This window comes from Protopterus annectens, chromosome 1.part2 (assembly GCF_019279795.1).
Source record: "Protopterus annectens isolate FY-2018-M chromosome 1.part2, PAN1.0, whole genome shotgun sequence".
NCBI lineage: Eukaryota > Metazoa > Chordata > Ceratodontiformes > Protopteridae > Protopterus > Protopterus annectens.
The window spans coordinates 311,333,253-311,355,771 of record NC_056727.1 but is presented as its reverse complement, the minus strand read 5'-3'; the positions used below and the strand labels follow the sequence as shown (position 1 = coordinate 311,355,771).

General features: G+C 43.7%; 1 protein-coding gene across 2 annotated transcripts in view; it reads right to left on the bottom strand.

Annotated features, from left to right (window-relative positions):
• Positions 1 to 22,519, bottom strand: part of TASP1 (taspase 1) — a 1,724,078-nt gene that overhangs the window by 1,352,924 nt on the left and 348,635 nt on the right. For both annotated transcript variants that reach the window (XM_044056205.1, XM_044056211.1), the window contains exon 7: positions 17,169 to 17,248. In XM_044056205.1, coding sequence (XP_043912140.1) covers positions 17,169 to 17,248 — 80 coding nt within the window. The remainder of the gene's footprint in view (positions 1 to 17,168; positions 17,249 to 22,519) is intronic.

Sequence of the window (22,519 nt, the reverse complement as noted above, 5' to 3'; positions counted from 1 at the left end):
TTTGTTCAGCTCTATCTGAATAGTTAGGAAAAGATACACGGAGATCAATAGATTGATTCAGATTGTTTTTCGCAGCGACCTTAGGTAAAAAGAATGGGTTAGTGCTCAAAGATACTCTGTCTTTGTGAAAAATCAAATAGGGGTCGAACCGAAGAGCATGAAGTTCAGACACCCTCCTGGCAGATGTAATAGCCACTAGGAATAAAGTTTTCCAAGAAAGATATTTCAGGGAACAAGAAACAGCTGGCTCGAAGGGGAAGAATCAAGGATGTCAGCACTAAATTTAAATCCCACTGAGGAGGAGGATTCCTGATCGGAGGCTTTAGTAGGAAAATTCCTTTCAAAAAGGCCCTGCAGAGCCTATGGGACATAATATTATGATCTGCTATCCCGACATGAAAATTAGAAATAGCAGCCAACTGAACTCTGACTGTGGAAGAAGAGGAGCCTGCATGGAAAATCTCTGCTAAGAAGTCCAGAACTGCCTGAACAGGGGCAGTAAAAGGATCAATATTTTGGGCCTTAGCCCAATAAGAGAAACGTTTCCATTTGCTTGTGTAAATCCTCCTGGTAGAGGATTTTAGTGAAGCTACTATGATATCTCTAACTGGGTTAGAGATCAAAGGAAGCCTGGCTAAGGAAGGAAGTGGAGCAACCATGCTGTGAGGTTGAGAGAAGGGATTGACCGGTGCAGCTGACCGGATTGGTGAATCAGTATATCTGGCACTGGGTCCAGATGCCACGGCTGCACCAAAAGGTGATGATGGAGGCAGGAACCAAACTTGTCGAGGCCAGTAAGGGGCAATGAGAATCAATTTGGCTCTCAAAGCGGTAGCTTTCTGGATCACCTGAGGGATCAGAGGAAAAGGAGGAAGGCATAAAGAAGTCCCTGGGGCCAATCCTGGGTCAGAGCGTCTCTGGGGGATGGCCTGATAGAGGAAGAGGCTGAAGAAGTCTGGACATTTGCTGTTTTGGGGAGTAGCAAAAGATCGCAACATGGGCGACCCCATTCCAGAAAAATCTCTTCCGCTATGGATTGCTTGAGAGACCACTCGTGAGGCATGAGAATAGCTCTGCTCAATCTGTCCGCTATAATGTTGGTTTTCCCAGGGATATGCGTTGCTACCAGAAACCGATGAGAGGAGATCGCCCATTGCCATATTCTGAGCGCTTCTCGACACAAGGGGTAGGACTTGGTTCCGCCCTGTTTGTTGATATACCAAACTACAGACATGTTGTCTGTGTGGACTGCAATTGTCCCTACGGGAAGAAAGTCGTTGAGGGCTTGCAACGTTAAAAGCACTGCTCTCATCTCCAGGACATTTATGTGCAGATGGTATTGAACGGTTGCCACGTCCCATGAACCATCCTGCCCTGATAATGACCCCCACCCGATCAGGGAGGCATCCGTGGTGACAGTGGCTATCGGGGACGGAGGTACAAAGCACCTGCCTTGGTGAACCTGAGGCGATGTGATCCACCAAGCAAGATGTTCTTTGCATGTTTGTGTCACCAGAATCTGGTGACGCATTGGGAGTTGCTGGTATGACCACTGTGTGAACAGCATCCACTGAAGGGCGCATGTAGAATCGAGCCAGGGAAGAAGAGTGATGGCGCAGCCATAAGACCTAACACCTTTAGAACCATTCTGGCCTGTACCTTCTTGCTGGCCAGAATGATCCTGACATGAGTCTGAATGTCTGAAACTCTTTGTTCTGTAAGGGTAGCTGACATCGAACAGTGTTTAAGTTTGCGCCTATGAAGGTAATAGACTGGCAGGGCGATAAGGATGACTTTTCGTAGTTGACTGAGATGCCCAAATGAGAACAAAGGTCTATTGTGTAATCCCTGGCTTGTATAAGCTGATGCCTGGTGGTGGCTGACAGGAGCCAGTCGTCGAGATCTGAAACACCTGGAATCCTTGGCGTCTCAGGTGAGCCGTGACCACTGCCATGCATTTGGTGAACACTCTGGGGGCTGTAGTGAGACCAAAGGGCAGGGCTCTGAACTGGAAATGACTGGACCCCAGCCGAAAGCGGAGAAATCTCCTGGTGCGTCTGTGAAGTTTGATGTGATAGTGCATCCTGAAGATCTATTGAGCACATCCAGTTGTCCTTCTGTAAGAAGGGTAGAATTGACTGAAGAGTGACCATTCGAATCTTGTCTTCCTGACAGACTTGTTGAGTCTGCTGAGATCCAATATTGGTCTCCAGTCTCCCGTCTTTTTGGGGACCAAAAAGAACCTTGAGTAGATTCCGGGCTCTGAATGGTCTATAACTGGCTGAATGGCTCTTTTTTGCAGTAGTTTTGCGATCTCTAACTCTGCAATGTCCCTTAGACCGGGTGGTACATCTGGAAGGGAACTTGAGGGGAAGGGACTTTCCTCGAAAGGAATTATGTAACCCTTGGATATGATCGACTGTACCCATCTGTCTTGAGTGAGGGAATGCCAGGCTTCTGGGTACAGTGATAATCTTCCCCCGACTGCCGGCAAGGAGGGACAGCGCGGCAACACGTGAGGGATGCTGAAAGGGCTTCTCAGGAAGAGACTCCCTGTTGCCCTGATTCTTGGACCCCCTCTGCCTCTAGAACGGCGTCTGTTGTTGTTACCCCTCTGCCTCTAGGGGTAAACTGACCACGTGAATCCGGCGTGACTCCTTGAGATTCTGGAACCACATCTTCCCACCCTTCTGTCCTTTGGGATAAGGCCTAGAAGGGGTGGAAAAACGGACTCCAACAGCAGAAAGAGTCTTGCCGTCCTGCTCACACCTGGTCAAGGTTTCCTTCACCTGAGGGCCAAACAAAGCTGACCCATCAAAGGGAGAATTTGTGAAGGACGCCTTAAAGTGATCCGCAAAATCACATAGCCGCATCCAGGCTTGGCGTCTAAGAGCCACACCTGTGCCTGCGGCTCTACTCGCTCCATCAGCAGCATAAGATATTAGCCGCATGGAGGAGTTAGCAATGGAATTGAGGGTTCCTAGCTGCGAAGCAATCTTTTCTTGGGCCCCTGCAGCTGTAGGATCCTGAACTACTTCTCCCAGCTCCTTCAGGATATCTCTCTGGAGTCTGGTGAAGTGACAAAGATAATTCAGCGAGCATAGCAAAGGTCGCTGAGGAAAACATCAGCTGCCGTACCTATCCATGGTCCTAGAGTCCTTGTTAGGAGGATGGACAGGCACGGAAGGATCTGCAAGTTCCTTTTGGTGGCCGCAGCCACCACCATGGCATCAGCGGGGACACCTTTGGTAAGGAATTGTTTGTCACTAGGGGCAGTTATAAATTTAGAAGGCCTCCTAGGGACTGGCTCTACAGAGTCAGGAGCTGTCCACGCCTTCGTGCTATAACCTGCATAAGGGGTCGGCGGAGACACCCAGGAGGTGGAGGGCCGAGATCCAAACGCCTCTAGGTATACTGACTCATCCTCAGAGGGATTGTTGGTGGGCCAGTTTCCCCTCTGTTTCAGAAGTTCTAGGATGTCTGAGAAGGAGACATCCTCAGAGAGGATCTAGGGATCCCTCTGACTCATCAAAGTCAGTATCCAGTGACAGACTCAGGGAGTCTACATGCTTCCTCTTACAAGTCCTCTTCCTAGGAGGATCTCCCGAAACATCAGGAGAATCCTCGGAAGAGGGGAAATTCCCAATGGGGAAACCTGAGGCGGAGGATCTCTGGGTCCTGTAGCAAGAGAAGTGGCAGAGATGTCAACAGGTACAATAGAGGGAGGAGCTACGGGAAGAGACTGCTGACTGATACCAGTGGCCAGTACACTCTTCATCACCTCGAATGCTCCCCTCCCAGGCAGGTCCGAGAGACCCCGCTCCGAAGAGCTAGGAACTCCAGGGGCTCCCGAAGGCGGAGTCTCCGAGGCAGATGTCGGAGCCGAGCTCACCAAGGCCGAGGCTCCAAGGGAAGAGCGGGCTCGGACAAGGGTCGATGCCACTCACCCCTCGGAGGAGACCATGGAAGCCCGACCACGAATCCCTCTAAGGAAGAGGAGATAAGAGTAGGGCTGAAGAAAAAGAAGGGGGTATCCGTCCTCCAGCCGTAGAAGTAACCATCCCGGAAGACTCAACTCCAAGCTCTGGGGTAGAGTTGCAGGAGGAACTGTAACGGGGTGTGGACCAACAGTCGTCTGCTGAGACGGACTGTGTAGCATTTGGGCCAGTACCTGTGACTTGAGCAATCTACTGACCACTCTCTCTAGGTCATGGTCTGACAACCTGGATGACCTTGAAGATCGCTCCGATGGCTCCGTTCCGATAGAAGAGGCGGAGCGAAAGTATCGGCTCCAAGGAAGGGACCTCGACCTCTTCCTGGAATGGGTCATCGGGCCGATATTACTGATCCTGTCGGCACCGATTTCGGAGCCGCAGAACGCTCGATGTATCGGCTCCAGCCGGGGCCGATACAGCCACCAAAGTAACGGTGTCGGAGCCGATCCGTGCCGCCACCGATGCCAGTGCCACCTGGGTGGCGGAGCCGATCGGGCCGACACCGATGCCATGCCGCGTGGGTGTCGGAGCCGGTCGGAACCGACACCACAGTGGTCAAAATTCGGCACCGATAGCCATCGGCGCCAAAGCTTAGTGGATCCAGAATCGGCTCCAGCGGGCGATCTCGACTCTATCGGTCGGGCCGAGGCCACAGGCTTAGAAACAGAAGCCTGGGTCTTGGCAGATTTAGTTGATTTTGTGGGGCCGACTTGGCGGAGAGCCCTCCGGCTTAAGAAGACCCTGAGAATCAACTTATTCTCTCTCCTGCAGGACTCTCTGGCTGAAGGAGTGACAAATAGCACAGGAGTCCTGCAGGTGAAGAGGGCCTAAACAGTACAGGCAAGAAGTGTGACCGTCTGTCAGAGACATCTTCTGACAGCACGAGTCACACTTCTTAAAACCTGAAACCCTCTCTTTAGACATGGTGCCTAACAAAACACACTCACACCAGTCCAATTAAATTAAACTAATACCAAAAGGGTATTTAGTAAAAAATACCAACACACACACCCTAACAGGGGGGGGGGATGGATAGCGAAAATAACTGACTAAAAAAATTAAAAGAGACAGGGATTTCTGTCAGAAAAAGTTAAATTTAAAGTTAAACTATCAAAACAAAAAATTTTTAACTAAAAAGGGGCTTAAATGTCACAAAAGTGAATTACTTACCAGGAGCTGGTAAAGAGAAGACCTCCCAAGCGAAGCGGCAAACGAGATCTGGGTACTTCCTGCCTTGCATCATGGGATATGGGGCTGCCTCGAGCTGGTAAAAGGAGTTCTCGAGCTAAAGCAAGTGCCGAGTCGGAGCCGAGGGATCGGCTCCGAACCCATCAAGCAAGAATGAAGGCGAGATTGACAACTTAACATCTAATCTCACTGGAAATCCACATCCCGCCCCCACCCCAAACAAAAAAGACCATAGTGAAGAACTTCTCTAAAGCAAACTTCACACTACTCAAGACTGGTGTGGTATCCTTCAAGGCCCCTGAGTCAGAGGAAACCACAACCCAAGCTGCGGAAGCCCTTACAAATGCCTTCTATGAACACCTCCAGGACTGCATGGATCAGGCAATCCCAAATAAAACCAAGACTCTTTCCACAAAGGGCAAACGTCCAGTCTGGTGGACCCCAGCCATTAACAAACTTTACAATAAGGCAAGAACGCTATTACATGATGGAACAAAATCCATAAAAGGGAAGTCACCCTGATCATTATTAGTAAAAAATACGAGCACTCATAAAATCAACTAAGGCCAATTTTGAGAGAAAAATTGCCATGGATTCAAAGGACAATCATAAGGCCTTTTTCAGCTATGTTAGGAACCTGGGTGGAAACTCACAGATATGCTCAGAATTAGTCCAAAATGATACAAAAATCACTGAACCCACAGACATTGCCAACATACTGGCAGACAGGTTCAGTGCAAACTTCACCCCCTCTCCCCTAAAGGAGAGATAACTATCCCAGCAGTGTAGCCTCCCGGACATCTCAAATGCAGGTGAAAGCTGCTCTCTCTAAAGCTAAAAACACAGCATCAATGGGACGGATGGTGTCCCCAGCTGTGTGCTACGAGCTAAATGAGGAATTAAACCCGCACATAAGGCAGCTGTTTAATCTCAGCCTTACCACAGGATACGTGCCCAAGGAGTGGCGTCACGGCAACTGTGGTCCCACTCCACAAAGGTGCCTCTACGGACCCTGGTAATTACGCCCCATAAGCTTAACAAGTCTAGTCTGCAAAGCTATGGAGAGGATCATAATGGAGCTCATAAACAAAGATATGGGGACTTGCAGACATTGGACCCGACCCAGTTTGGCTTTGTCAAGGGAAGATCATGCCTTTTGAACTTGGTGACTTCTTGAAATAGTCACCAAGGCCATTGATGAGGAAAGGCAGTCCATACAGCCTACCTTGACCTTGCAAGGCTTTACACAATACCCACTCGGGTATTGTAGAAAAACTTACCAGCTTAAATGTAAACCCATATGTCACAAGATGGGTTGCAAACTGGCTTAAGGACAGAACCCACAGGGTTAGAGTTGCTGGCGCTGTCAGACTCCAAGCGGTCACAAGTGGTGTCCCACAGGGTCCTTGGCCCCTATTGTTTGGCATCTACTTCTCAGAAGTACAGGCCAACATGGGAGGACTTTGGCTGACAAAGTTTGCAGATGACTGCAAACTGGGCGCCATAGTGGAAAGTGCATCGGACACTGATATCCTTCAGAAGGGACTCACGGAAACAGATAGCTGGTGCCAGAGCCATGGCCTGAAGTTAAACGCCAAAAATGTATAGTCATACCCTCCGGAAAAACAAGGTAACCCCAAGCTACCATATAGGTGGCAATCCACTAAGCACAGAAGAGGTTATCAGGGACCTGGGGACCCAGGTTGACAGTGGCCTTTCTTTTGACACTCACATTGCTAAAGTGGTTAGAAAGACCTTCTACATTGCCCACCTGATCATGAAGGATTCACATCCAGATCTAGTGAGGTCATTGTTCCCCTGTACTCTTCACTTATCAGACCAATGATCGAGTACAATGCCCCATTCGGGATGTATCTCACCCGACATCTGCAGCAATTGGAGAGACCCCAAAAGTTCCTCACCAAAAGGATAAAGGGACTCCAAAATCTGTCATATGCTGCCAGATTGAAGAAACTCCAGCTCTATTCAGTCGCATACCGTCTGCTCAGAGGTGACATGTGCCTGACATACAAGGCCATGTCCAACCGGAATTAATGGACATGCTCCACCTCAAAAATCCAAATCCACCAAAACCACTAGAGCAAGCGACTTAAACCTTAGCACGGATATAAATAGGGCGTGCTGGAGGGATAGATTTATCACTCAGAGACTCCCTATGCTGTGGAATAAAATCCCGGTCCATGTGAGGCAGAGCACCTCGCTGACTCTGTTCAAGAGAAATCTAGACCTGTGGATGGGAGATCGTAGGTTTACCCCGGGAATCATCTCTGGGTCACTGCTGGACAGAGGCACAACAAACTAATGGGCACAGTATTTTTTCATATAAGGGGTGGCGTAAGCCACAATAATTTGGGCTAGGCTTATAAATGCCTTAGGGCAGATAGCCTAGTATAAACCTATGAACCTATGAACCTATGTGATACATCAACAAACAGGGAAGATCAAGATCTTCTTTGCTGATTGGGACTTCTGGTATGACATCTTGCTGTCAAGTATCAAGTGACTCTTAAGCAGTTTATATCCTTTCCAATCAATATTGTGACAGACACTAGAGCAGGTCCATAACTCAGTCCTACGAATGGATGCTTCACAGGGATGTGTTTCTGGACATTATTCACCAGTGGGGTACTCCACAAGTGGATCTTTTTGCCTCCCCACTGAACAGACAATTTCCTTTGTTTTGTGCCAAAGTCCCAGGTTCTCTGGTGTGGAAGGTGGACAAACTCTCATTTTGTTGGAAAGGGATGTTTTCTTTATACATTCCTTGCTTTCCTCTCATTTCAAAAGTCATGTTCAATATTCAGCAGGGTTCAGGATGCTCTCAAGATCTTGTTGGGGACTTCCTTTTGGCCACAACAGCACTGTTTCCCTCTACTTCTGCATCTAGCAAGGGGCAATTACCACAAGTTACCTCACAGGGTCGATCTAATTACACAAGACAAGGGATCTCTCATCCATCCCCACCTGTCCATGCTTCAAATGACACTGTGGGTGATAGGATTTTGATTCCTCATAGACACCTTTTTTCTGAGGATGTGCTGCAAGTTCATTAGGAGACCAGAAAAAGTACAGTTGTGTACACTTACCATAAATGTAGATGTTTGAGTGTATTCACTGTTGCAGTCATTACAATTGGGTTATCCTGCTGGCAGGCTACCCAAGTCTAGGTCCAGCGTCGGTTGCTGTCGCCTCTTCCCTGACGTCAGTGCGCCAGGCGTATAAAAGATGCAACCGACGCTATTTTCTTCAGTTTTTCTTGCCCCACATGTCAGGTGCCCCCAAAAGGGTAGGCTAAAAATATGTCAATAAAACATGCATGCATCTAAGTATATATTTTGCCTTCATCTACAAGCAAATACACCACAGGTTGTATAGAATAGAGAAGTACAGATAAGTTCCAGCAAAGAAATGGGGGATGGCGGGTGGGTAACCTGGACTGCAACAGTGAATACACTCGAACATCTCAAACTACATTTATGGTAAGTGTACACAACTGTACTATGTTCTTCGTGTTTCACTGTTGCAGACATTACAATTGGGTTGAATCCCAAAGCTAAGGTTGGGAGGCTGGAGCTAAATAGCATTAGGAGCGGCTATTAGGCCCTGTGGCAAAGCCTGCCCTGGATTTAGAGTAGAGTGGTAAAGTGATAGTGCTTTGTGAAGGTGTGCACTCAACTCCAAGTAGCAGCCTCTAAAATGTCTTTGGTTGGTACTCCCCTGAGGAAAGCTGCTGAAGTGGTTGCTGCTCTGGTTGAATGTGGCCTAATGCCCTTAGGAACTGGCTTGCCATGTTGTGAATAGCAGAAACGAATGCAGTAGCCTATCCACTTTGAAATAGTCTGTTTTGAGATAGCCTTTCCTTGCGATCCTGCAGCATATGCCACTAGTAATTGCTCTGTCTTTCTGAAAGCTTTGGTTCTGTTCAAATAGAAGCGTAGCTGTCTTTGTATGTCCAAAGAATGCAGAATTTTCTCCCCCTTATTCTGTGGGTTTGGATAAAAGGTAGGCAGATGAATAGTTTGGTTAAGGGCCACACTGGACACTACCTTAGGCATAAATGTCAGGTTTGTCCTCAGAAAAACCCTGTCTGGATAAAAAATCATAAAAGGTTCCACAGCCATGAGTGCCTGTAGCTCTGAGACTCGTCTTGCAGAAGTTATTGCTAGGAGCAGAGCTGTTTTCCAAGATAAAAACTTTATGTCAGCTGCAGCGTCTGGCTCGAAAGGAGGCAGGGTGAGTTTCTCCAAGACATAATTGAGGTCCCATTCAGGTATTGATGATCTCCTTGGAGGCCTTAAATTTTTGGCCCTCTGAGGTACTGCCTTAATAAAGGATGAGAAAAGATTGGTGGCTCTGTATTGTAATGAGCCGAAATTGCAGAGGCATGAATTTTTATAGATGAAAAAGATAGGCCTTTGTCCAGCATCTCAGTCAAGTATTGCAAAATCTGAGGAATGTTTGGTACAGCTGTGTCAATTCCTTGTGCCTGGTTCCCAGCACATAATCTCTTCCATTTTCCAGCATAGGATTTTCTAGTGCAAAATGACATCCATCACCGCTTTAGTGAGAGGTGTGTTTTGTATGACTACATTATCCACCATGCTGCCAGATTTAAGGTGTTGAGTTGGCTGTGCAGGATCTGATTGTTCTACTGGGACAGTAGATGAGGCACTTGAGGTAAGGTCCAGGCTGGGCATTGAGACAAGTTTCTTAGGATTGGATACCAGTACTGGCGTGGCCAGTCTGGGGCAATCAGTATCATTTTTGGCTTCTCCTGTCTGACCTTTAGGAGTACCTGGGGAGGAGAGGCAGTGGAGGAAAGGCATATACTGTTAAGTTTTTCCAGCTGAAAGACAGGGCATCCACTTTCCATGCTTGTCTGTTATAAGTCCTTGTGCAGAATCTCTTTAGTTGGCAGTTGTGAGGTGAGGCAAATAGATCTATGTCCGGGCATCCCCATTTCCTTGTTACCATGCTGAAGACTTGTGGATCCAGTTTCCACTCGTGGGGATCCATGAGGTTTCTGCTTAGTTCATCTGCCAGAGTATTTATCTTTCCTGGCAGGAATTGTGCCTGCAGATGTACTTGGTAAGTCAATGCTGTGTCCCACAAAGTCATGGTTAGTCTGCAAAGGGGGTAGAAATGAGTGCCTCCCTGCTTGTTTATGTACCACATGACCGTGGTATTGTCTGTCTTTATCAGTAGTTGTCCAGGATGAAGTAGATCTTTGAAGGCTGTCAGGACATTTTAAACAGCTAGCATCTCTTTTTGATTGATATGTAGATGCATTTGGTTTGGGGACCATGTGCCTTGAATACATCTTCCTGCCATGTAGGCTCCCCAGGCATAATCCGATGCATCCATTGTTAATAACTGTGTGGCTGGGGGTAGAGTGAATGGCTGTCCCTTGTTCTGGTGACAGGCCTTTGCCCACCATCGAAACTCCTGCTGCAGGCAGGGAATGAGAGTAACTATTGTTTGCAGGCTGTGGCAATGTTGAGTCCAAACACTTTTTAGGTACCGTTGAAGTTTCCTCATATGCAGTCTAGCATATGGAATTAGTAGAATGCAGGATGCCATGAAGCCCAAATCCTGCAGAATTTTTCTTGCAGATAACTGGGCGTTGTTGCCAACAGTTTGAAATAGGTAGTCAGTTGTCTTCGCTTGTCTAGCGTGAGATAAGCCATCTGGGCAGTTGTATTTAAGCTTGCACCCAGGAATATCATCTCTTGAGAGGGTACTAGTTTTTATTTTTGTTCGTTGACTGTGTACCCTAGGCATGGTAGTAATCTCTTTAAAAAAGCCAGATGCTGTAGTGGAATGTCTTTGTTCTCTGCTTGAATGAGGCAGTCGTCCAAGTAAGGATATATTTGTATTCCGCTTTGTCTGCGGTATGCAATTACTGGTGCCAGGCACTTTTGTGAAGACCCTGGGCGCAGTAGATAAGCCAAAGGGAAGTGCAGAAAATTGGTAGTACATTGAGCCAGCTTTGAATCTGAGGCATCTTCTGCATGTTTGTCTGACTGGGACATGCAGGTATGCCTCTTTTAGATCTAAAGACACAAGCCAAGCCTTCTTGCCCAACATGGGCAGAAGCTGCTGTAGAGTCAACATTTTGAATTTTGGAATATCCAGATATGTGTTTAAAATAGATAGGTCCAGTATTGGTCTCCAGGCGTTGTCCTTTCTGGGTACCAAGAACAGTCTTGAATAGAATCCTTGTCCCTGCTCTTGTTCTGGCACTTGTTGAATGGCCCTCATGTCCATGAGGGATGAAACTTATTTTTGTGCCTCCGCCCATTGATTGCGTGGCAGATCTGGCATACCGTTTGGCCTTGGCAGGGTGTGAAAATGGAACCTGTAGCCTTGTGATACTATATTTAGAACCCATTTGTCCTGGGTGATCATGTGCCAGTTTTGTGAAAAAAGTGCTAGTTTTCCCCCCAAAGGGGCTGCCAAAAGATAAGTGCTTGGTGCTGGAAGGGGGAAGTCATTGAGACTGTTTCCTGTATGGCTGTGATTTTTCCTCTCCGCTCTTGGAAGTAGAAGCACCCCATTGTTTAGGCCTGTATGAGCCTTGGGGCTGTGATCTGCCTCTGGGGCATCTGGATCTGTCTCTTTGTAGCCTATCTGACACTGAAAAGGACCAATTCTTTGTAGGCCAGTTCCTGCTAAATCTGGGAGGCTGTACCTGCAAGAAATCCTTGACTGTTTGCATAGATTTAGCTTTATCCTCCATTTTCTTCAACATCTCTTCTGCTTTAATATCAAACAAAGTATCATGCTGTAATGGGGCATCTAATAGTTTTGCTGTAACATGATCAGGCAGATTCTGTTCTTTTAACCAAGCATGCCTCCTAATGACAGAACCTGTAACAGTGGCCCTGCAGGAGGCCTCTAGAGAAACAAAACCACATTGCAAAGTATGCTTTCCAACTTGTTCAGCTGTATGCAATAAATCCTGCATTTCTTTGTTGTCTGCACATTCTGAATTTGTTGACATTTTCTGTTTAAGCAATGACATAAGATATTGCTGAAATTTAAGCATATGAAATTGGCAATTTAAGGCTCTTACAGCCAAGGTAGCAGAAGTCTAAATCTTTTTACCCCATCTGTCTAGGGCCCTAGAATCCCTATCAGAGGGGATAGTTTTTTTTGCAGTAGAAGCCTTGACCCCTTTGGGACTCAGAGATGGTTTCTGGGTCAGCAGCAGGGTTTTTATAAAGACATTTATGTGAATCAGGAGCCCTATAGTATCTGTCTGGCTTATCAGGAGCTGGTGGTAAAGAGTCTGGAGACAGACTGGACTCTGAAAATACATCATCTACAATGTCTAGAACAGGTGGGATAGCAAGGGGCATGTGCTGAGGCAATAAAAGGAAGTCTCTGAGCCTTTTCTTGGATTCTGAGTAATCTTGGCTCTCCCAGTGGAAATGCTCCCTCATAGTATGCAGTGTCTCCCCAAAATAATAATCCTCAGGAGGAAAGGCTGAACAGATAGATTCTTCAGCATCAGAATCCTCATAGGGAGGAAGAGAATATTCCTGTTCAGAGGAGGAATCAGAGGCAATGGAAACCTGGTCTGAAGATTCATATTCTAACTCTTGCCTAGGCCTCTTATCAGGAGGAGGATGGGAACCCCTGATCAAAGTAATTAGGTCTTCGGCCATTTTAAGCATCTGTTTTTTAGGCATGGAGGCCTGCCCAGGAGAATGCTGTACCTGTTTATTTGTCTTTAGAGCTGCTATAGTCTTTGCCTTTGAAGCTGAAGTAGGTTTCACATATAACTGTCTAGGCCTGAAAACACCCTCAGAAGCCGATGCCTGCTCAGCGGCTCTGGACCCATCTGAGGGAATAGTTTCCGACTGTCCAATATCTTGAGTTTCCAGCGGCCTAGTCGGCTCCTCGTGGGAGTCGGAAGCAGCCTGTGGCTCTGAGGTAGCGGGCATCAGGGGCTGCGAAAGCGCCTCACTGAGAACCGGCGAACCGGGAACAGGTCTAGCAGAAACCTCGTCATCGGTTTTGGATCTCGGATGCCTGTCCTTTTCTTTTTCTTTGCGCTTTTTATAAACTCCGGTAGTCGGCTGTTCTGACGGCATTACATAATTAAATCTTCTGCCAAAGTAATGGAATGCAAAATCGTACTGACACTTAATAGTGCATTGGTTAAATCTAGCACAAAACCGACAACTAGCAACGTTATTATCAGGGCCTAGGCAAGGAATACAGTAAGAATGAAAATCCTTATGAGGTATTTGCTTCCCACAAGAAATACAATTATTAACTTTTTCTGACATCAGTCTGGAACAAGAGCAAAGTTTCCCCAATGGGGTACTTAGCTTTAATGAAGACTTCGGATCTGAAATTTGAAATTGAAAAACTCAGGAATCAGCCGACTGGCACTTGCGAACTGCTTTTGCTTTGGGCACCATGCGGCAATAAAGACTTGAGAAAATGGCGTCGGCTGCATCTTTTATACCCCCTGGCGCACTGACGTCAGGGAAGAGGCGACAGCAACCGACGCCGGACCTAGACTTTGGAATTCAGGCCGACTGCGGGTAGCCTGCCAGCAGGATAACCCAATTGTAATGACTGCAACAGTGAAGCACGAAGAACATCCTACTACTAGGAAATTCTATTTTTCTGAATGTAAGAGGTTTTCTATTTGGTGGCTCTCTCATAACCTGGACCCTCTTAATGTGGATGTTCCTTTGGTTTTCTCTTATTTGTGTGAGCTGCTCAATGCTGGTTTTGCCTATTCTTCTATTAAGGCACACTTATCAGTTATCTCTGCTTGTCTGCATTTTTCCTCCACCTTTAGCTTCCAGATTTGAGGTGAAACAATTTCTTATAGGCATCCTTAATATCAGACCTCCCAGGAAGCCTGGTTCTCCTGCCTGGGATTTTAATTTTGTTTTGGAAAAGTTGACTAAGGCTCCTTTTGAGCCTGCAGCTTGGACTGCCTTGCAACTTTGTTCTTGGAAGACTGGTCTTTTGTTAGCTCTTACTTCTGCCAGATAGGTGTCTGAGTTGCAGGCCCATATGGCTTGCCCTCCCTTTTTGATCTTTCATGAGGACAGGGTGTCCTTGGACACTAACCCTTCTTTTATGCCTAAGGTAGTTTAAGCTATCACTTAGTCAGTCTATTAATCTGCCTATTTTTTCCGCTCTCCGCAATCTGACAGTGAACAGGTCCTGGATACTTTGGATGTGCATAGGCAAGGTTTATTTGGATAAGACTAAGGGTATTAGAAAATCAGATCAGTTATTTGACTCTTTTCATCCTCTATCTTTGTGACTTGCTGTATCCAAGCAACCTACTTCTTCTTGGATTTCTAAGGCTATTTCCTTTTGATACACTTTTTATGGCAAGAGCCATCCTTCTTCAGTTAGGGCTCGTTCTACTAGAGCTGTGGCTTCTTCTGGTGCTTTTTTCAAGGGCTTAGATACTAATTCTATTCTTGAAGCAGCTACCTGGACTTCTGTGCATACCTTTGCCAAGCCCTACAAGTTGGATGGTATCTCTAGATCTGGGACTGGCTTTGCTAGTGCCATTCTTCATGGCTTTTAGGGGGCTCTTCTGTGCCTTCCCCCTCCCAAGTTTCCTCTTGAGTTTGGCACTCTCCCATATGTTAAGAATACTGCAGCAGTGAATGCAAGGACATAGTACAGTTGTATAAAATCTTACCATAACAGTAGATGTTCTTGGCTTCACTGCTGCAGTATTCTCTCAATCCCTCCATCCGCCCAAATCCTTTGTCTCCCTGGATGTACAGATTACCAGCTGGGTTCCGTGGACTGGTGTTCCTACTGGGGCAATCAGTTCTGATTATGGTAGGTCTGAACATCACCTTTATGACCAATGCTAAGCAAGGAGTTTTTGGCTGACGTTCGGCATACCTTAAAGCAACAGTAGTCTTTGGTTACACTGGCCAGATGTTGGGCTTCCACAGCAGGGAATCCCCATATATTAAGAATACCATACCAGTGAAGGCAAGGACATCTACCATTATGGTAAGATTTTACATGACTGTACTTTCTCGTAAACAAAAACAGGCTACCAGGTGAGAAGTCTTTTGGAGGAATATGACAATAGCAAAAGCTGTTTTTAGTAATTTTCTTTAAACAGAAACATCAGAATCAATACAAAGCAATAAAAATCTAAATTATCTCTAAATACAAACAAAAAAACTGCAGCACAGTCAAAGCCCAAGGCCAAGGAATTGATCAAAAACTTTACAACTGCTCACTTCAGAGAAAAAAAATGAACTAAGCAAGGCATGAAAGCATCCTGGGTTGGGAGGGTTTCCTAATGGTTAAGATGTTTGCCTTGCAAGCACAAGGTGCAGGGTTTGAGTCTCACAAGGGATAATTGGCTAGGCTTAAAATGGCTCACAAGGGCAGTTAGCTTAGTACTAATCCATGAACCTATGAACCTATTCTCAGTTTTACAGCCCCAATAAAAGGCTGTCAGGCATATGTCCCTAGGTATATCTGATTGCTAAAAAAAACACCAGACCAGGGGAACTGATCTCTGTCTACAGCAACTGCTCATCCATTTTATGAATTCATGCAACACAGTTTGTTACAATGGACATCAAAAGATAATGGAATGAAAAATGGGGAGGATTCAACGGTAACAAACTATATTTTAACAAACAAAGGTGGTAGAGATATCAGCTTACGCTCTCAGCAGGTATGATGGCATCAAAACAGACTTCATTCAACTATGCCTGAAATGAGCATCAATGAATCTTAGCAAAGGTGAAACACAAAGTCAGAGAACAGAAAGAAGCCAGAGTATTAAGTATGGTTTGCAATACAACAGTGATACTGGAACAAACTAAGAAGGCCAATCACACTCATTTGCTGATAATATTAATTTCTACAGAAGACAATGTATAACACATTTTCCTTTTATCATGACAGTATCACTCTAATAAAAATAGTTTCATGCACAGAGGGATGGAGCCTTGACTGTGACCCACATGACCAGAGTTCCATTAGTAGCTTAGGCACTTACTTGTCAACTCAGCACTCTGGGAAGGAGGGGTTTCTGCCTAGGATTTGACATGGCCCTGGTGATAGGGCAGTGCCATAATCATATGACTGACTGCTGTTAAAAACTGGCACAGAAAGTGGATCTGGAACAAACTGATGGTAAGTTCAGAGATATGAATGACATCAGTAGTTCCTACTTGGGGCATATAAAAAATCTCCTGGATTGCAGTCCAGAGTATGTGAAGCTGTCATCTGCTCCATTCTCATCCAACTCCCCTTTTCAACCAGCCAATGGAACGTTCCCAACCACTAGGGATAGATAAAAAGGAACAATGGAATTAGACTTAGGGTAGTTGATATTCGGCCAAAGGGTAAGCAAAGAGGATCAAAATTTTAAAAAGGAAATGCAGTTTCTTAACAATACAGTATTTTAAAGTGTTGAGTCACTGTATTTTCCCCTGTGGTCGTTTAATGAACATAATCAAGCTGTTAACAAAATGCTTCCTGTAATCCAGGGGACAAGGTTTGATTCATCCAACCTCCATTTGCTGCTGTGGTACTCTGAGCAGGTCAATTAACCGGACAGTGCTCCTGGGTTGCCACTGTAAAGGAATATTGGTGTCCATTGGATATACCATGTTAAAATGAATAAAAAGTGCTAATAATTTAATAGCAACTCAAGTAAATAAGAAAGCTCAGGCTAGGATTTTGTTTTAAATCTTTCCAAAGGCACATTTTGATACTGCATAATGGAACTGCATTTGCAATGGAAAGCACAAGCATACACTGCAACATCACATCAAAACGTCTGGCCCTACTTCAGACAACATATGAAAACAAGAAAACATGGACAAAAGTACACTCGCTCTTGAAAAATGCAGTTCAGTAAAACTGTATTTTCAGTTAAAAATTCTGCTGTATTACTTATAGTACTAATGAAAAAAAAAGCAATACATTTCTTACTTGTAGCCATTACATCTGGAGAGCAAGTAGGAATCCCATGGTCCAATGCCCACTGGTGTGCTCCATCCCCAACTAAAAAACTGACAGTTAAAAATGCAGTAAATAAATATGACAATATTAAAGTTCTTACTCTCACATATCAAACTCATTGTCAAGTCTTCACCTCTATCTTTAAACCTCTTGCACAGTGAGCTGCTAAAGAAATAAACATTGTCATAAAAAGTAGTACTAGTATTAATAGCATAAATAAAATAATATACAAATACTATTAGTAAAATAAAGAAACAATAAGTGGAAAGTTATTATGTACACATTTTCCAGGTGAGACCAGAAGAAAGTTCCAATATGTTGGCTTGTAACCTCTGAAGATTTCAGAAATATCTGTATTTTCTTGTCCATTATTAAAAAAAAAATCAGCAGCTGCCTCCAAAACAGCCATCTCCCAAAGCCTATAATATTATCCCTGCTTCCATGCTGAGAGGCATGTTCATCGCCATCTTAAGTTCTGATCAACACAGGAACAAACTAATTTTCCTAAAGGTGAAATTATTACAAGTAGTAGGGTTTAGAAAATCACAACACTACCTGCTTACCATAGTTTCAGATGCACCTATAATATGAAAAAACTCTCAACACAGCTGTAATTGAAAGGAGAAACAGTTGGAAAAATAAAGGATCCATTCAGTAATGCTCTAGAGGGCAAAGTTAAATTACACAGAGGAGTTCAAGAAAGAATGCCCAGGAAAAATAAAGTCAAGATGGTCAAGTCAATCTTTATCAACAAAACGACTTGTGTTTTCAGGCATTAGGAAAGTTTGCCATCTGAAACTTTCCCAAGCTACTACTCCCTACCATGTTACTGCAATGCTTTTCAAATGTATTTTCTTTCCATATTTTATTCATGTCTCACTAAGGCAGAGCAGAAAAAATCAGAGCAAAGTCCTTTATAGACTGTGTAACCAGCATGGCGAGAGAAGAAGGGTGGTTATGTTGACAATATAGATATGATTATCCAGGTCTAACATTATGGTAAGTACATAGCTTTAATACTGGGTATAAGAAGGTCCATCCTTATCAACAGTAGGGCACAGTCCCCAGTTTATCCTCCTAGGTGGTAACTTTCAAGTAAACATACCTCTGATACAGTGGCCCAAAAGGCAAAACTAAATCCAGAACTATAAACAGCTTACAGTATTTTGCAAAAGCATTCATTGAAGCCCATGCATCTGCAGTACAAATATCATTTAATGATGGACTTTTGAAAAAGGCATGGAATGTAGTCAGTGCCTTGGCTGAATAAGTTCTAGGTACTGAAGTCAAATTTTACTTTAACTTTTCAGAAATGAACAGTGCCAGTCAACCATCTAAGAAAAAAGTAAATTTAGAAATGTAAGATCCAAACTTACTTGTTAGAAAAAAAGATAAAATGACTGTGATTCTTTTTTTTAAAGCTTTGGTTTTGACTACATAAAACTGGTGCTGTCTGTGGACATTACATTAAATTATACTACATCAGCTTGATGGCAGAAAGAAACAATAAGCCTATCAAGCCTTCCTTTTAAATGCCTTAATAATGCAATGTTCCTATACAATCTTTCCTTCCATTTTACCATTTAACCACCCATCCCATGCTCTCTTGAATGCATCTGTGGATTACCTCTCCTCCACCGACTCTAATAGGTCACTCAAGAGATCCATAACCCTCTCTGTGAGGAAGTACTTTCAAAGATTCAAGAAGTAGTTAGTCTCTGCAGCTGGCTGACTATACCTCCTCTCTTTCTTCCATTTTAGAACGTCCTCTTCACATTTCTCTGACAAGATTTTGTGTACTAATATCATGCCCCTGTCTTATGTTATTCCAAGTGAGAAAACCCCTAGCTTCTAGTGCTTCTGGATGTTCTTCTTTCCTTCCATCCCACAGATCATTCTGTCAGCTTTCAGCTGAATTCCATTCAAGCTGCCTGCCATCCTTTTCCTTACATGGCCTCCAGAATCTTACAGAGTACTTAAGGTGATGGTGTGGTCTGACCAAGGATTTGCAGAGTGGAAGCATTAACTATTCTCTTTCAAAATCTGTCCCCAAGAATACATTCAGCATTCTGTTTGCTGCTACCACTATCTTCTCACAATGCTCTGGGGGGGGGGTCCAATTTTGGTGTAATTTGCCACCCTCAGACCCTTCTCCTGCTCTGTTGCCACCATTTCCAGTCTTTACAACTGATACTTCACACAAAGGCTGCTGAGGCCAAAGTGTAATACGTTGTATCCGTTTGCTATGCACTTCAATTGTCACCTTTCTGACCACCTGTTCAGCCTTTCCAAATCCTCAAACAGACTGCTCCCCACTCCTCTACTGCTGCATCTATGTCTTTGTGCCATCAGCAAAAAGGACAATCTCTTCTCTGTCCCCTCAGATACACCTAAAACAACCTCAGTGAATAGTAATGGATCCAGAAAGGACCCTTGTTGTACATCACTTATGCCTTCACCAATTCATGACATTGTCTTTCTCACCACAACCCTCTGCATTCTATTGTTCAGCCATACAGTTATTCAGTTCTTCGGTGTTGGCCCAACCCACAATCTCTCCAGTTTCCTATTACCCCTTTGTGAAGGACAGAGTCAAAGGCCTTGATGAAGTACACACAGGCCATGCCTAACAGTACACCCTTGTAAAAATCATTTGTAACCAGGTCATAAAACTGAATCATGTCTGACTGACAGCTCCTTCTGGCCATGAACATACGTTGGTTGCTGTCCTCTATAAATGCTACCAACCTTCCTCTCATGATTACTTCCAAGATCTTCTCTGTTGCTGTTAAGCTAATGGGCTTCTGTAATTCTCCATATTTCTTGAGAAGGGTAACCTAACAATGAAGGAACTATAGCCCAAATTAAAAAAAAAAGTGTACACTTACTCTAGTATTTTTTAACAATAGCTTTCTGGGCAGGAGTGAGCATCTGTAATAACTTGTCCCATTTATGAAGAGCCCCTGGTTATTACTAGAACTGGAGAAGCCATGCAGGTAGACAAACGGAGTGCAGTTCCTGGTGAGGTTTACCAGAAAAATGAATTAGAAGGGATCTGGAGGGCCTCAGATGTAGAGGTTTCTCTACAAAACAAGGCCTTAACAGAGAAAATGCACTTGCCTAGCCAAAAATAGAGCTATGAGAATTACAGAGTTCTTGTTCTGCCCGGTTTTCTACATGGACTTTAGAATAAGGGATGTGGGAGAAATCATAAGAGAGTCCTGGTGGCCCTTCCTGGACAATAGGATCCTTGGGATTTTGTGCCAGAAAAGGGTTCAGGAAAATGAAGCTGCTACATGTTGCTGGTCAAGAAGGCAAAAAGGACACAGTGCTTATCGAAGATGGAAAAGCTTCTGAGCTACTGATGGGATGAGGGACCACATGTGAAATGTGTTAAGTAATTCTCCAGTCAAAAAAAGTACGTTAAGTCTAAAATTAAGTCTAACCATTTTATTTAGACATATCTGATGGCTGTCACTCAATGGACCTTGCCATATCTAATAACATTTCTGATGTTAACTTACTTTCATTCATATTAATATACATATGGCTGGTTACTGTGTAAAGAGTAGTGAAAATGTTAAAGACATTTTGAAAGTTGTGCTACTCAGTACAGCTATTAATGAGACTGAATATTTCTAAACTAGTTTTTCAAAGTATTAAAAAAATAGAAATGACTGCTTCACTGTGAAAATAAGAAACAAACAGTAAGAGAGATGAGACTCCCACAGTATGACAAATAAAATTCTCTATTATCAGTCCAGTAAGTGCTTTCACTTAAAAAAAATGCTACTTCTTCAGACTGCTTAGCTACTGCAAGTATATTTTCTTAAACAGTAAATGGAGTCATATAGATTCAATGATATTCCAAGGCCATCAAGTCTTATGACCATTCATACTTTTCCAGTATCCTCCTTCAGGTCACACTTCCTTTCTCCAGGACAGCCATACCAGTCAATCTAGTAATAAACTTGGGACAGCCATCAAGGAGTCTAGTTCGTGTGTAAAATAATATTGTCACACTTCTTAACATGCAGGAGATGTTTATTCCAGACATTTGGGTGGTGATGGGTTATAAACCTGTCCTTACAACTTGTTCTATTTATTTATTGGTGAATATTTAGGTCCCTGGCTGGAGTACTGGTAGAGATACTGGACTTGTGAAGAAATAGGAACTCCAGGCAATTAGGTCTCTTTTGGCACATAAGTTATACAAAGTTCTCCCCTCAAAAGTCTAAAAGACACTGAATAAATTAATACAACTTCCATCCTCTCTTGACAGCTCAAGACACTTTAGGCCTATGATCTTTTTTTGGTCAGGATCCTGTTAAAGTTCACAAATAAATAACAAAGAATTTTAATTTTTTAGTCTTGAGTCAAGAATAATGCTTCAAGATGTGCAAAGTACTGGTTTATTCCATAAACAGTACTGGAAGACCGCCTGACAAGATTTTCAAACAAAAAAAAAAAACACTACATATATACCTTTTTTATCAATTTTATGCATGCAGAACTTTTAAAAAATAATACAATTTTTAAGTATTTTATAGTCTTGTGATCCTCACTTAGAGTTTTACGTGAATACCTTACAATATGCCTTTTTAAAACATATACCACCTGTCCAAGAATTTATCTTTTAACCTTGTAATATTTAGATTTAGTACACTATCTCAAAGACATTCTTAAAAAACTCATCTCCCAGCCTGGGGAGGCCACAGAATACTGTTACTTAATCTGGTTTCAAAAGATTCCTGGCACACTGTTTTTCCTCCATTAACATTCTGAAACTAGACTCTTTAAGCATAGTATATCATAACATCCCTAGCTCCTTCAGCACTTACTTTGCCTTCAGCTACTTGTCAGTACAGAGTGAAATTCTAAGACACCTGAAATAAAAAAGCTACAACTTATATGAAACTATATCTTGCATAATCATGCATCTATTTTACATTTTGCTTTTAACAAACGTTATAAACATTTTATTTGGCTCATTTATGAAGAAACTGCAAGTTAATATGTATTTAATGAAGAAAATCATGAGAGACAGTATTTTTCTGTAACAATCCTCCCCCATTTGACACTGTAAGTGTCACACAACAAACAAAATTACATTTACATTTTTTTAACATGATAAATATGCTTTAGCATCATAGTATTTATCATTTACAGTGACTGAATTTTCATTTACCTTAAGTTCATTATCAGATATTTTTATAAGTGGCATTGCATGTGCAGGTGGGGTTAAACGTTTTCTAATTACAGCCCTTAGAACAGAAAATATTAATAAAACTAAAAAATACCAATTACTGTAATAATACCTT